The sequence below is a fragment of the Aspergillus homomorphus genome (assembly GCF_003184865.1).
Source record: "Aspergillus homomorphus CBS 101889 unplaced genomic scaffold BO97scaffold_67, whole genome shotgun sequence".
Classification (NCBI taxonomy): Eukaryota; Fungi; Ascomycota; class Eurotiomycetes; order Eurotiales; family Aspergillaceae; genus Aspergillus; species Aspergillus homomorphus.
Window position 1 is genome coordinate 27,361 of NW_020291953.1, and position 14,528 is coordinate 41,888.

The following is a 14,528-nucleotide window of genomic DNA, read 5'->3' on the forward strand; positions in this document are numbered from 1 at the left end:
TTGGATCGGTTAATCTCCATTACACTCTTTCATTGAGTGGCAGGTCAGTATAGTTACAGTGCAAAGAGAAGTGCGGGCATGAATGGAATCAAGATGAATTGTGTCATTGATCTTAAGATCAATGCCTTAACCACTTAACCACTTAGCCATATTTTCATTGTTTACATTTCAGTAGCAAAACATAGTAAGCCGAAAGATGTCGGAAAGATAGCAATCCAGACTCATGCGTTCGGCACTGGTAGATGAAAACAAGCTTGTTACACAAAGAGCAGTACATTGGTCTCATTCAAAATTTGTAAATGGTCTTGTCAGTGCTGGAAGGTATATCGAAGCCGAGATCCTATGAATGGAAGCAACGAACATCAACTAGAAGCAAAATAAGTCCGAGTTCGAGTCTCAGGAAGTCCCGGAGCCGCCCTTCCTGATATTGTCGTATTGAGAGACGGGGTAATTCAGCTGATTCTCAGTCTGATCTAGAACACTGGTACCGCCAAGTGAGTCGACAAGCTAATTCAGACCATTAGCACTGAAGCCCAACACCCATCAACGAAGGAGACAAGACTTACAGTAAATATCAAGCTCTCCTGTCCTTTCTTATCTCCTGAAGTTTCCCAGAACATTCCGCCGCCCAGGCACTTATTTTTGATGTACTCGGTTTTCATCTTCACGATGCTGGGCGTGTCGTAGCTGATCATGGTCTTTCGTGCAGCATCATAGGAGAAACCCGCCCCAATATCGTTGAGCTCGGTCACACTGGCCCCCGGCTGTGGGAGCGCTTTGTAGTCCCAGACGCCGTTCTCATAGCTGCCGCCTCCGACTCCACTGAAGGGCTTGCCGGGTCCATCGGTGTTGGCAAATGAACGGCCGTAAATTGGCATACCGAGGTTGATCTTGTAGGAGGGGACTCCGGCGGCGATGTACGCGGTTATAGCTTGGTCCGTGTTAAAGGGAGTAGAGGCCGGATTGTTGACGGAAGGGTACAGACTGGAAGCATGTCCAGCAACGGTATCCCAGCTGCCGGCGTAGTCGTAGGACATCAGGTTCCAGAAATCGAGCTGGACGTCCATGCTGGCGAGGTGGAGGACGTTATAGTTCGATGGACCTGAAGATGTGAATTAATGGTCAGGTCGGGTTGGCAGAACTATTGGTTAGAGGGAAGGACGAACCAGCGGGGGAGGCGACGCTCAGCAGAAAGTGTTTTCCTTTGGCGTGCTCACGTCCATACTTGTCGAGTTCCTGCGAATAGCCCTTTAGCCATGATCTCATGTACTAGCTGGGAGAAACAACATACCAAGCGAAGTTCATGCAGGAGTGAAACCATATCATTGGCCTGAGAATCACTTGCAGGATACTGCCCACATATCTCATTAGTATAGGGCTTTCGCAGATAATACGGAGACACAAAAAGAGAGATGGAGCCTACCTCCCAATCAATATCCAGCCCATCGAAACCTAAATCCCCCATGAGCTTGACTGCAGTCGACGCAAATCTCTTTCGCCCTTGATCAGAGCTGGCCGGTGTGGCGAAGTTGCTCGAGTATGTCCACCCTCCAATCGAAAGCATGGCCTTCATCCTGCGGTTCTTCTTCTTTAAGAGATAGAGCTGCTTGATGCATCCGTAGGCGTTGTTTCCGACATCGTTCCACGAGTCTCCGGGGTAGTGCTTCTGAACATCAGACCAGGAATCGGTGAGATAGACCTCTCCGTCGGAGCGAATATTGGCGAAGGCGTAAAGAACGTGGCTGAGATTCTCGGCTGGGATGTCCTGGGGGTTGTGGTTTCTAGCATAGATCGCCTTCAAAGATGTCAGTCATCTTGACACAGCGAACGCCCGTGACGAGGTTTGATGGAGGATGACTGTCTCACCCAGTTCACGAAATAGGCAACCGACTTGTAGCTCTGAGGCTGCGAACAGTTGACGGGCTTGGGCAGGGCAATCCCGTGGCGATGGAGATGGCGGCCTCGATGGCCCTGCGACACATGAGCTGGGGCTCGAGAAGGGATGGCAGTGCCATAAACGACCAGCCAGGCCAAGGCAAGCAGAAAGGGAATGTCGACTCTCATCGCGATGAAAAGGAGTGACGATTGCAGTCTTCCGCTGTTCTACACTATCTAAAAAAAGAAGAGGTAAAAGATACTCGATGCAGAAGAGAAGGACGCGCAAACTGAGGCCAATAGGCCGGACAAAGAGAGAAGACGGTTGACGAGGGAGGAGAATGACGGAGAGGTCGAGACATCTGACCGCATTATATAGTCACATCTAGGGAAATTGATCCCCATCCCGGAGTCGAGTCCCTCTGCCGTAATAGTGAATTGTGTCGGCAGCAGTGTAAAATCCAACATGCACACATTGTTACACTTCACCGTTTGTTATCTCTGGGTCATTCACCATCCTACCCACCCAGAGAGGGATCTGTCACAAAGACTATTCACCTCTTTGGGACCCCATGATGGGTCCAGACCACAGTCTTTTTGACGACTGACGGGACAGGATCACAGTCAAAGGACTCTCCAGACCGTCTCACCTGGCTGACATGGTTTTGAGTCCTCTTCTATCTCTGACAGAGTGACCTGAACGGACGAGAGCTCGATGTCTAATGGATTCAATGATTGGACCAACTCTGCCCTGTTATGCCTCATGCTGTAAGGTCAACAATGTGAATCAAAAATCAGGCACGGGTCAAAGAAGGTTTGCTGTGGATGCGTGAATGTATCATGCGCTGCAAGCCATCATAGCCACCGCTGATGGTTGGAGGGGCTTGTGCGACCCTTCTCTCCGACGGGGATATCGATGGGAATAGCCTCAGATGGAAGCCTGAACAGGCAAGTAGCCCCAATGCCGGCCCCGTTTGCCGTTAGCATGTGCTCCTTTCCTGCAGAGGGGACACTTACCGCTCCAGGCTTGATTCCCCCTACATCAGGAAAGTGCTGACTATGCTCTCGACGAAATTAACCACAAAGCCCGAAGCAAGTTAACAGCAATTCATTAATTATAAGGTTCTATCTAGTCATCATAGTATATTAAAGCTACCCAGTATTATCCCATCGAGTCAACCAGATTCAACTTTTTTCAAGCCATAAATAGCAAAACCACATCAAGCCTTTGGGTATATTGCAAGAAAATCAAAAGCAGTCATAACGCCCTTCATCAAAGCCAAAGTTTCAGGTGCGTCGAGCAAACAGGGTTGCAGTAACAAGCCTGCATACTAGCAGGCCGTTCTCATACCCCCGGGATTGGCCATTGTCGAGGGGGGAAGTATCCTCGAACGATCTGGAAGTAGGTTGGCAGTGCGCACGGCCGTGTATTCGGGAGGTGTAACGTCAGGCTCCGAGATCCAACGGGGCGCGACGCTGCGAGGGCTGAAGAACTCGGCATTCACCTCATCCTGCGTGATCTCGATCGCGGTGTTCTTGGGCCGAGCATCCGCTTGCGACTGACATGTCAGCTGGATAGGGACCTTCAAGGATGTCGTCGGAGTCAAGATGTTCGCGTTAGGGGTGTGGTAAGAGAGACTGAGCTCGAGGCTGTAGATGCGGGCAATGAGGCAGGAGTGGAAAGTGGGCACAAAGGTCTTCGACTTGGGCAGCGTGACTGGTACAACCACTGAAGCTGTGTAGAAGGTGTTTCCGGAGAACGAAGCAGACGGCCCCGGCAGAGACTCCGTCGAGGAAGTCGACTGCATGGAGTCGCGGCGGGGGGCGTCTGCGCTCGTGTGCTTGGTCCACTGCGCCGAGGCTACACACATGGTCGAGAGTGGCACAGCTTCTGTGAACATCCCTCGGCCTACCTGTGCCCACGTCCGGATGGAGGTCGTCGAAGGATAGTCGCCCCACGGATCCGCACTATAAAAGGTCGTCGCTCGCAGTCGACTCCAGACCGTGCCCAGACGTGGAGGTTCTTCGCTTCCGACCGGATCAAACCGCAGATGTACGGTAGCCACAGTGCTCACAACGCTTGGGTCATCATTGCTGGTAGGGTTCAGCTGTATGGGCTTCGGTTGCGGCGCAGCGACCACAATGCGTCCTAGCTTCCCCCTCATGAAACCCCGCTTGACGTCTTTCTCTTTGCGGACGCAGTACAAGGTCTCATCATCCGAGATGTTGAGCGGAGGTTCCTCATCCACCACAGGAATCACCCGAACTTTCTTTCCGACAGAAGCAAGAGTATTAACCGAGCCATTCTGACTGACGGGTTTTCTCTGCAGAGTGGCACGAACGATATATGCGATCCGGCACATATCTGGCGTCAGGTCATCCAGAAGCGTCTTTCCATCACGGGCCAGCATAGGGTCACCGAAAGTGGGCGGAAGCATTGTGTGCGAACGTTCAACATGGACATTGGTTTTGGTGTGGCTGCAAACGTGAGGCAGTAGGCGATCGGGTACCACGAATACAAAGGGGAAGTCATAGCTGCGTCCAGCTTCAAGGATGCGTGGCGTGGGATACGCGGCTTCGTCAATGGGCTGTCGTAGTCGTAAGAAGGTCTGATAAGCGCCGGTCCTGCCAGGCATCGATTGTCGTTCCACCGAGGTTCGCGATGTTCCTATGGACCGTTCAGTAAACGAATTGTTGGCGTGCTGTGGTATCTTCCATACCTTCGAAGGTAATTTCCAACTCATCAAATCGAGTGTCATGGTCCACGTTGATGGTCACCGTCCCCTTGATAGTGTCCCCGGTTGTGTACACATTGACCAGACCATCCTGTTGTCCATCCAGGTCAATGTTGACTTTGGGGCGGGAGCGCACCGCAAAGCGCCCGAGGGAACTGGAACTCTTCGAGAGACTGGAAGAACTCGTCATGTCTGTGGTATTGGAAGCTGATCCAATTGATCAATGTTCAAAACGCCGATTATGAAAGCAAAGCTTGCTCGATAACGAGCAAATGATCGTAGAGAGATCACTGTCTGCCGAGACAGCTTGGCCGGGTGTTATTGCTGATGGTCGCGGAAGTATAGGAGAAGGTTGAGTAGCGTATTGTTCGGCTAGGAGACGCAGATGCAGCGATTTTAATGCCCGGGAGTCAATGGTAACACAAGGAGGAGACGGATTGATAGTTCAATGACCGGTAAAAGGAGATCTCTAACAAATAAATCCCTGGCCCCAGAGCGACCATATAAGGAAATCAAGGGAGAAAATTGGCAAGTATGTAGGGATATGGGGTGACGGGGAACAAACAGGCCGGAGTTGCGATTGAGTAATGGAAAAAGGCACAGTGGAGTCTTTGCAGTCCACTCTAAGCAAATTAGCCTTGATGTTTCTTTTGATGTCCGGTGCTTTCCGTTCTGATAGTAGACTTATCTAGTTGTCTACTATCAAGGTCCTTTTCACGAAGTAGTGAGGAAATGAGATTGGTTTGGAATGATCAATCAACCACACAACACCACACACCAAGCATGGGTTCCTTGTCTACGATTAAATAGACAATCACTTCTTCACCAAAATGAGTCACGCAGGCTGTTGAATCCAAGGAAACATAATGCGATGCGACAAATGCACGTGGTCCAGGATTCGAAGTGATTCCTCCCTCCCCTCCCCCACTGGCACATCATTGGCAAATCCGATATTTTCTTTCTGGACTAGCGTACCCCATATCCATTTCGAGTCGTGCCCGTGGTCCGGCTCTGGCTTTAGCTTTGCATGAGGAATGGTCCCTCCACTCCCCGGTTGTTGCGTCCGCGCGCGCGCGCCCTTTGCTGACATCGCTTGTGAGGAGCAAAAAGACCATTTGAGGAAAAGCGTCACGCCCTACGGCAGAAGACGAGCACACCCTCGTGTAGAGGAGTGGTGGTGTTTGTTGGCCTATGTCCGCGGGAAAAGGTCCGAGTCGGCGATGACGCAGCACCTCTTTGCCCCCCATAGTTCCAGAACACACATCCATCCCTTTCGTACTCGTTCTTTTTCTCTTTATGCTCTGCTTTCTTCTGCCTGATCGATGGGGAGAGAGAGAGGCTTGAGCACGGGATCGTGATGATCTCGTTTACACTTCTTTCTCTCCCATCGGCGCTACCCTCGGCTGGTTCGTGTCATTCGTCTTTCAAAATACTGTTCCTTTTTTGGCGTTGCTAACACGAAAACCTAAAGATGGCTTGACTATAGGCATTATTAATCACGAGTCCGAGCGGTCTGGAATGGATCTTCGATTGCGCGGAAGCTTGAACACAATCACGAGAAACATCAGAAAATCCTCACCACCTGGCATCCTGGCTCAAAGACCTGTCCTGTTGCCCCAGAATCTAAGCCCAAACTGGGGCTGATTCTGCGAAAGGAGTCCTCCCGCTATTGATAGCCGATACTCCCTCGACAATCTGACCTCCACGAATCGATACCTCCACGGTCTTCGCAAATCCACGCCCTTGCAATGACATGCACAAGCCACAAGGGCGTTACTCGCTTGATCTGTTGCCGATGACGGAGCATCAACGCGGTCTCATTGGTGGCCTCTGCCGGGTTAAGGCACTTTTGCCAGGCTTTTCCTGAAAGAGAAGGAAGAGAGAGAAATTGGAATTGCACTTGGAGTCATCCGGGGTCTGCCCCCATATTCTGGCTACACAAAAAAAAACATTAATCCAATTGACAACATCACAGTGCAGTGATTGCACCATTGTATAGATTGATCGGACCACAGGCGATATCTGACATTATATTATCCTTTGCCGTTATGTTATCCGGACCCAGACGAAGGTAACCGCCCGGAGTTCCCACATGTTCAGACCCCATCGGTCGCTCCATTTCTATCCGCCCATAGCCGAGTTTCAAGCACGTTTTTTTCTGCTTTTTCTTTGCGCGCTGGGTTTTCTTCACTACTTTCTCCGCTCTCAACCAGCCTCCTCGCGTGTTTCCCGACCAGCATCACTCGCGTACTGTCGGCCCGGTCAAGTTCCCCGGCCCTGTTGGGCGGCCAGTTCCCGATACCGATGGGCTTTGGCCCGTCGGAACCGCTTTCCGTAGATTATCATCACCACTAGCATCAGATTTACCCCGAGACTAATAAATCCAACAGCGATGAACATGTTGGTGAGTCCACAGGTCTCCATCCACGGACTGATCGCGAACGGTATCCCAATGCTGAAGACATTGCGCATGAAGGCTACGCCTGTGAAGGCATCTCCCGTGAGCTAGATCATCAATCAGTCACACTTGTCTCAATCCGTTGTGCTGGAAGTGAAGTCTTACCAACACATGGCTGTCGATGACCAGGGTCAAGCATGCGTCGCTGATACTGCCCAGGCCAAATCCGAATAATGCCCCACCGATGCTGGGGTAGATCCAATGCATACCCTGAAGGAACCACATGTCAGCGGGAAGGGCGGTTTCGATTAGAAAATATTAACCACTCACGCGATCTAGAGTCACCCCAAACATGATGGTCCCACCACATAATGCAATCACTGGGATGTGGAGAATATAGAGCCGCATCTCCGGCTCAAAATAGCCTTTGTTACGTCGGGCAAAATACCGAAGAGATCGGTCTCCAAGGTATCCTCCGTAAAACGACCCGATTAGATTCCCGATAAAAGGACCAACACTCATGAAAGCAATCTGTTCGGGCGTGAAGAGGTAAGGCGGAAGAGGGAAAACAAGGGAAAGAACGCTCGACATGATCGTGAGCCACATGACACCACACGCATATTGAAGGCCGCAGCATAACACGGCAGGGAAAGTGAAGAGTATCTCAAAAGGACGATAGTAGTATGGCCAGATAGGTTCCGGTGTGTAGGTCATGAGTGCCAGTCTCGCTCGCCAGCTTCTCATTGGAATGCTGTTGTCGATCTCAGAACGTCCAGCGTTGGAACCCTGGGCTTGGGGACTCAATTCCTCCGCTATGGTCGACTTGCTATCTCCCTTGATGCTAGCATCGGGGTTCACCTGAGATTCGTTGATGGGTTCGTGTGACTCGTGCACACCATCTATCACCACCATATACTTGGTTTCCTCGTAGAGGAACATGAACAGCACAAATATGATGGCATTGCAAATCCCGAGTGTGCGATAGGACGATCTCCAGCCTTGGTGTGTCGCCTGCATCCCGGCCGCCATGGGGGTCAAGAAGCTCTACTGCGTGTCAGCTGAAAGTCATCAAGTCGGGACTAGTAAATCTTTACTTACACCAATCATCATCATCGTCATATACAAAGCATTCATTGTTCCACGGTGATGCACGAAGAAGAGATCCGCAATCTGGTGAATATGAGCCCAGCACTTCATCGGAGAAAAAGCATACTCACAGTAATTTGAACAATAGCCTCGTTCGTCGCCCCAGCCAAGCCCTGGATGAGGTTTGTGATGTAAAGCTCAGAGAGAGTCTTGATCTCTGCAGACCAAAAGGAAGTCACAAGCATGAACGCGGTGGAAATCAGGTAAATTGGTCGACGCCCGAATTTCTTCGCTAGGGGGATGAACATGACACAACCCATGGATAGACCAACGTAGTTGACAGACATGGCTCGATTGAGCTGGGTATACGTGACTTTCAAATCCACCACCATCAGTTGCCAGAAGATAAGTTGAATCGAGAGTCTGTAGATAAACAATGTCAGCACATAAACACCATCTGGCTTTCGTCAATGGATAAGCTCACGCTGTGAAAATGAGACATGTCACTGCTAGCGCTAGCGTGAAATTGACTGCTTTGCGCGCTGTGCTCCAATTCTTCATCATTCATTCAAATCAGATACCAAAGGATGCGCTCTTTCTTCGGAAGGAATCCCTACCAAAGGCTCGTTGGGATCGCTTGAGGGGACCGGGCTGAGGAGGATCACTTGCTGAGCCTGAGTCTCATCCTCGTCCGCTATATCTCAAAGTCAGCAATTTGGGATTCTAACTTATGTGTAAAGTGAAGACTTGCCCTTGACGAAGAGAAAGGTGCCTGGTGGTAGGTCATCTTCCATTCGATCCTGACGCGATGAGCTAGGGCCTGCCATCAATGTCCGCCCAGAGCAGAGTGGGATAAGAGAATGTTGAGTTAGTTGTTATCAGAAGATAGTGTTTGAAAGCCACTTCAATTGAACACAGTATCTTCCTCGTCCAGCATGATATATAGTCTCTGGCACAGACTCATATTAGTAGCGTAGGTAGCAAGATGCGCTTGGCCACCTTATCCCTACGCATCACTCGCTAAAGACCATAAACCTTATCATCATGGCGAACGAGGTCATGGGTGCATTGAAGGCGAGAGCAAATTGCGGGGAAAGCCCTATTTCGAATCAGAGTGTAGTAGATAAGAAAGCGCCACAGTATCCGACAGGTGGTTGTTATCGAATCTTCGATATGGGGTTGATGAACCCGCGTCAATGAGGAGAGGCAGGGACGGGTCAGGGGGGTCGACCTGCCAGCATAGGATTAGCCTCAAAGGACTAGGGGATTAGTGAGAACAAGCCACTTCCATCGAGACGCTTCGTTAGAGCAATCCAGTGGAGATCTTCGGCAAGGAGCAGATCTAAGTATTGCGGGGTTTCTCATTAGTGCTTGGTCCGAACGCCCTATTGTGATACTGGAGATAACAGCAGGTGGCGATGATCCACTGACCCGACCGCGGCGGCAACATACCACTTCCTAAGAAGGAAGGTCGACACATTGCTCTAAGCACTGCAAACAACTTGGCTCTATAGGTTAAACGCAGTCCATCCTTGCCTTCGAATGATAAAGAGCCGGGTGATCACGGCCAAGAAGGCCAGTGGTATCTTCGTCACTTATCAGATGCATTTTCAACCCTCAACCCACAAGCAGATGGCTTCAGCTTCCCGTCTAGAGCTCTTCCGAGTCCATGATGGTAAGACCGTTTCCCCACGAGCTACTTGTAAATTCATTTGATCACAACTTGACTTCCCACAGATCTTCGCTCTATCAGCGCGGTCGCACATACCGTCAGCCTCTCCTTCTCGAATGACCCTCTGATAAGATGGCTACGGCCCGCTGCGGCCCCATGGGTGAGGAAACAGACAGACACCTTCAACTGGCAGTATCGTCGGGTACAACGGTTCATATCGGAGGGGATTGTATTTCGATCAGCTCCAGCACCCCAGGTTGCACGTCTGTTTCCACCCAAGGGAATGTCGTTGAGAGATCAAGCCTTGGCCAAAGAGGCAACAGATCTGCATGAGGAAGAGGATGCAGGCGTAGCCATCATGCTGCACCCGCCTCAAAGTCAATCAAAATGGACACTCAGTCGTCTACTTCTTGCTGCGAAGGTGTGGCTGTTGGATTTCATCATCCCAGTCACAGATAATGGCGCAAATATGAAGGTCATTTCGCATTCCTTCCCTGCTGCAGCGATCGTGTCCAGTCCCAGTCCTAATACTAATTTTACCACAGCGCGTGGAAAGCCTCCTCAGCTCTCACGAAGGATCGCTCAATACCATCAAGACAAAGTATAATACAAACGACTTGTGGTATCTTGAAGTAGTGGCTGTTCATCCTTCTCTCCAAGGTCGAGGACTAGGCAGGAGCGCGATACAATGGGTCCTGAACTATGTTCGAGACGCCCCAATCTTCCTTGAGTGTACAGCGGAACAGAATGTGAAGTTTTATGAGAAGCTTGGCTTCGAGGTCGTCGAAGAAGTGGATCTGATAGACGATGGAGACGCTGTCAAAGTTTGGCTCATGTTTCGACAGGCACAGAAACTCGGCTCTTAAATGTGCTTAACCTGCAAATCAATACAACGCAACTTCTAGTCCTCTCATATAAGCAAGATCGTGTATGCTCGTCTTAAAAGGATCCGATTCCCACCATTCTTCAAGTATCTCCCACAGAATTTGCAGGAGTCGTTCGTTTCCAGGCGGATAATGAGGATTGTCACTCCAGGTCTTCATCAAATCTTTTAGATACGATCTTTCATTCAAAACGCTGGTCTGTAGTGCTGCAACGACCAGAGGGTAAAAGACTGCATTCAGGAGTAAGAATTCTGTTCCCCCAGGCTCTCTGGCTGCTCGGAAAATTGCATCGAGATTGCTGAAGATACGCAAAACAAGCACTTCCGTGGTGGGTAGAGTTCGTTTCCGTTGCTCTTTCTGATGGGAGCTATCGGTCTGTGGTACTAAAAGCTCATCGAATCGATGCAATTGACGATGCCTGACAGCCAGAATTCCGGCTGACCTGTAAGCTTCCCATAGTTGACACTGCAGCAAAGTCCCTTGAGCGCCGGGCCAATCCCAAAACTCCTCTTCGGTGGCTCCTCCGTTGCCTATGCAGGAGAAGATGTCCAGCAAAGACCTTGGAAGGCCGCTTACCACTTCGACGTCATGACCTAACTTTGAGTTCACTGGAGTAGGATCGTTGCGTTCTCGGCAATGGTTTCTCCAGAAACCAAGACAAGGATTCTGGCGGCCGATAGCGAAAGTAGGGATATCCATCACGCCCATGACCTCAAATAAATGTATACGAAATGCACTGACCTCGGATCGTAGGTTTTGGAATCCTTGCGACTGGATGATATTGTACATACCTCGGAGGTGCATAGTCCAGGGTGTGCCACGTAGAACCTAGTAGATTGGTACTGGTAAGAATGAAAACAGCAGCAGAAACGAGAACTTGTACATACCCCAACGCTACAAAGAAGAAGTCCAGCTGCTAAGGTTCCATCGGGTAAATATGACGTACTGTGTGCCAGTTCCGTCCTGAAATGATTCAGAGCTGCATCGTAATATTCGAAGAAACGAGGTCTAATGTCTTCGTTTATTGACACTTGAAGTGCCAGGCAGATGAAGTATAATGCGTCCGACTGCTGACAAAGTTCGGGCAGTTGAGCCCCCAACAGGCTTCTGGGGTCATTGGTCTCTGTGGAGTGTAGAGTGTTGACGCCAGAAGTCACAACTGCAAGAAACTTAGCTCTCGTCCCTCAGATTCCGGTGATAATAGTGAGCGATTACACTTTTGGAACAATTCTTCGTCTTCTTGTGATCTTCCTCTCGCGTCGGGAGATGCTTGTGGGGACAATTCTGAGGAGATATTGGTGCTAACATCATACACTGCACCAAGTGTGTCAGGAAGAGGACAGTCCATTGATCACCGGAGAACACCTGGGAAGCGGAACCTGCACTGTTACTCTCCGATGTAGATGGTGTAGCGCTCGCCTTCTCCACATCAACCATATATGCCTCGCCCTGCTGGTTTCGGCGTCTCTCGCGACTCAGATCGCGCCGTCGTCCTTTGCGTCTTGGAGGCACGGAGGCTTCGATTGGCTCTTCTGCGCCAGTGTAACGGCCTCGAGATGCAATTCCGGCTCCCCATCGTAGTCGAACCCCATATCCTTCACAGTGAAGTCCGCGTTGGATGCAGGCTTGGCAGCTAGGGCGGGTGTTATCGCATTTTCGGCGTCGGGCTTTGCATGTCCAGCAGCCATGATGGGAACGTTGGCGAAGGGTCGACATTCCTGATCGGTAACATGGAAAGGGATAAGAAGATGAAACTGAAAGGAGATTATCTTATGCAGTCAATGCTTGATTGACATGTGGGCCCTTATCTGATACATAGCGCCGAGGTGAAATGCAGAATGAGGGGAAGATACTAGGTAGATAACATTAACACCCATAGGCCGGGGGGGCGAACGGGTCGACTTGCTGGAATGAGTCTAGCTCCAACTACCATCTTGGGGAAGTAGTTGTTAGACCCGTGACTGGCACGGCAGTTGATGAATAGTCCTGTCCAACTTTAACTCATCCACTCAACTGTCTAAAAGAGAAGATGGGGCCTACGCGGTCAATGGCTGTGTTTGCCTTAAATCCTACTACCTCCAACATCATTCTCCCAGATAAAGGGCTACCAAACTCGATACAGCTCTTGGCGAAGTACAGTACACTGACCCAGCCATGTCTTTTCTCACACCAGCCTCCAAATGTTCAACTACGATACCATCGCTAGGAACGCTCCACGGCTACCAATATGGCAATGGAGTGCAGCAGTACTGCGGGATTCCGTACGCTCGTCTGTGCAAACGATGGACACGGTCAGAGCTGAACACTTCATGGGCGAACAATCATCACGACGGGACAAAATTAGGGTAACCGATCCTTTCCGTCAGCGGGATTTCACAACCAACTAACCTGTTAACCAGAGCTGATGTCCCCCGGCCAATGCTCCAAGGCGACGACTCGGACGATCTGACACCAGTGCCTCCACCAGCGCACTTCCCCGAGCTACCAGAGGTAGACGAGCTGCACGGGCTCGTGATGAACATCGTAATCCCTCATGCTCCGAACGGCCAACAACTACCCGTTTTCGTTTACGTACACGGTGGCTCGCTCCTCTACGGCGGAGCCAACCTTCCCATCTTCGACTGTGTCAACCTCGTCTCCCACAGCCTCAAGATCGGAAAGCCCATCGTCTGCGTCAACTTCAACTACCGCGTCGGCCTGGGCGGGTTCCTCGCCAGCGAGGCCATCAAACGGGAGCTCGAACACTACGGCCATCAAGGATGCGGCAACTTCGGATTCACCGACCAGCAAGTCGCCTTCGAATGGGTTCAGCGATACATCGCACCCCTCGGGGGTGATCCCGACGAGGTCACAGCCGTGGGGGAGTCGGCGGGTGGCATATCCATAAACAACCATCTGGTAGCCGCGCAGCCCGCGCGCTTCCACCGCGCCGTATGCATGTCCGGCCTGTCCGTCTCCATCCCACCCTGGACCATGGCCCAACACGAGGAATACTTCGAAGCGGTATGCCGGTATTTCGATGTCAACCCCCAAGCGCCAGATGTCCTCGACCGCTTGCGCGCAATCCCCCAACAGGAACTGGCCAACGCCACCGCCGCCATCCAAGGTGTTCTGTCCGGCACAGGGAACTCCTGTCTCGACGGTTGGTTCTACGCCCGGAACCCCTTGGAGGTGCGCGAGCCTCCCCAGTGGCTCAAAGCCTACATGTTGGGAGACGTCTACCACGAAGGCATCATCTTCCATCTGAATATGCTGACAGACACTTACGACACGGTCTTCCAGACCCTCCTAAGCAAGATCCAGAACACGGACGAAACGGCCCAGATCCTCAAGGAATACGGCGTCGAGTCTTCCGGCCTCGAGCCTGACGAATTCCTGACGCGCCTGGAACACATGTGCGGCGACGCGATCTTCAAAATCCCCAACTACGCCACCTCTCAGCTCTGCACGCGCTTGCGGGACAAGAACGCCCTGTTCCTCTATCACTTTGACCAACGGTCCCGTCTGAAGAATGCACTAGAGGGAACCGCATACCACGCCATCGAGCTTCTGTATCTCTTCGGAAATCTCGATAACGAGCTGAACGACGGTGAAAAGGCGATGGCGCGGAATTTCGCCACGGCGTGGATCACGTTCGCCTACGGCGAAGCGCCGTGGTCGGCCCCGAAGGGGCACTGGAAAGTCTGGGGTCAGAACTGCGTCCAAAGGATCAAGAGCGAAGACGAAGATGAGGACGTCCGTGACTATGCCCGTATGAAGCGGATACTGGCCATGGGAGATGGCAAAACGTGGGTTAAGTGGCTTGACGGGGTAGATTCCCTTGTAAACAAGCGGATGAACATGGGCAAAGCCATCAGGCAGAATCAGACATCATGAAG

At 51.2% G+C, this 14,528-nt stretch overlaps 6 protein-coding genes across 6 annotated transcripts; 2 read left to right on the forward strand and 4 right to left on the reverse strand.

The window, feature by feature from the left end:
* Window positions 1-381: 381 nt before the first annotated feature.
* Window positions 382-2,064, reverse strand: BO97DRAFT_463793 (glycoside hydrolase family 18 protein; the record flags this gene model as incomplete). Its single annotated transcript, XM_025699466.1, has 7 exons — window positions 382-507; window positions 567-1,102; window positions 1,167-1,236; window positions 1,292-1,351; window positions 1,424-1,795; window positions 1,867-1,905; window positions 1,981-2,064. The coding sequence occupies 7 exons, from the start codon at window positions 2,062-2,064 to the stop codon at window positions 397-399; spliced, it is 1,272 nt and encodes a 423-aa protein (XP_025546548.1). The 3' UTR covers window positions 382-396.
* A 1,142-nt stretch (window positions 2,065-3,206) lies between these two features.
* On the reverse strand, window positions 3,207-4,800 carry BO97DRAFT_400195 (arrestin (or S-antigen), N-terminal domain protein; the record flags this gene model as incomplete). The annotated part of the gene is made up of 2 exons (XM_025694283.1): window positions 3,207-4,543; window positions 4,596-4,800. 2 exons carry the CDS (start codon window positions 4,798-4,800, stop codon window positions 3,207-3,209), a joined length of 1,542 nt encoding a protein of 513 aa, XP_025546549.1.
* A 1,939-nt stretch (window positions 4,801-6,739) lies between these two features.
* BO97DRAFT_473699 (putative MFS transporter) lies at window positions 6,740-8,921 on the reverse strand (the record flags this gene model as incomplete). Its single annotated transcript, XM_025700263.1, has 8 exons — window positions 6,740-7,115; window positions 7,174-7,278; window positions 7,339-8,052; window positions 8,107-8,178; window positions 8,226-8,517; window positions 8,579-8,649; window positions 8,712-8,780; window positions 8,853-8,921. 8 exons carry the CDS (start codon window positions 8,919-8,921, stop codon window positions 6,873-6,875), a joined length of 1,635 nt encoding a protein of 544 aa, XP_025546550.1. The 3' UTR covers window positions 6,740-6,872.
* An 805-nt stretch (window positions 8,922-9,726) lies between these two features.
* On the forward strand, window positions 9,727-10,768 carry BO97DRAFT_473700 (GNAT family N-acetyltransferase; the record flags this gene model as incomplete). The annotated part of the gene is made up of 3 exons (XM_025700264.1): window positions 9,727-9,769; window positions 9,832-10,241; window positions 10,312-10,768. 3 exons carry the CDS (start codon window positions 9,727-9,729, stop codon window positions 10,630-10,632), a joined length of 774 nt encoding a protein of 257 aa, XP_025546551.1. The 3' UTR covers window positions 10,633-10,768.
* On the reverse strand, window positions 10,482-12,366 carry BO97DRAFT_378623 (Zn(II)2Cys6 transcription factor; the record flags this gene model as incomplete). The annotated part of the gene is made up of 3 exons (XM_025693121.1): window positions 10,482-11,478; window positions 11,538-11,833; window positions 12,030-12,366. The coding sequence occupies 3 exons, from the start codon at window positions 12,364-12,366 to the stop codon at window positions 10,651-10,653; spliced, it is 1,461 nt and encodes a 486-aa protein (XP_025546552.1). The 3' UTR covers window positions 10,482-10,650.
* A 421-nt stretch (window positions 12,367-12,787) lies between these two features.
* BO97DRAFT_378625 (alpha/beta-hydrolase) lies at window positions 12,788-14,499 on the forward strand (the record flags this gene model as incomplete). Its single annotated transcript, XM_025693122.1, has 2 exons — window positions 12,788-12,995; window positions 13,050-14,499. Coding segments are annotated over exons 1-2 (1,641 nt in total), but the record flags the coding sequence as incomplete, so codon positions are not given.
* Between the last annotated feature and the right edge of the window lie 29 nt (window positions 14,500-14,528).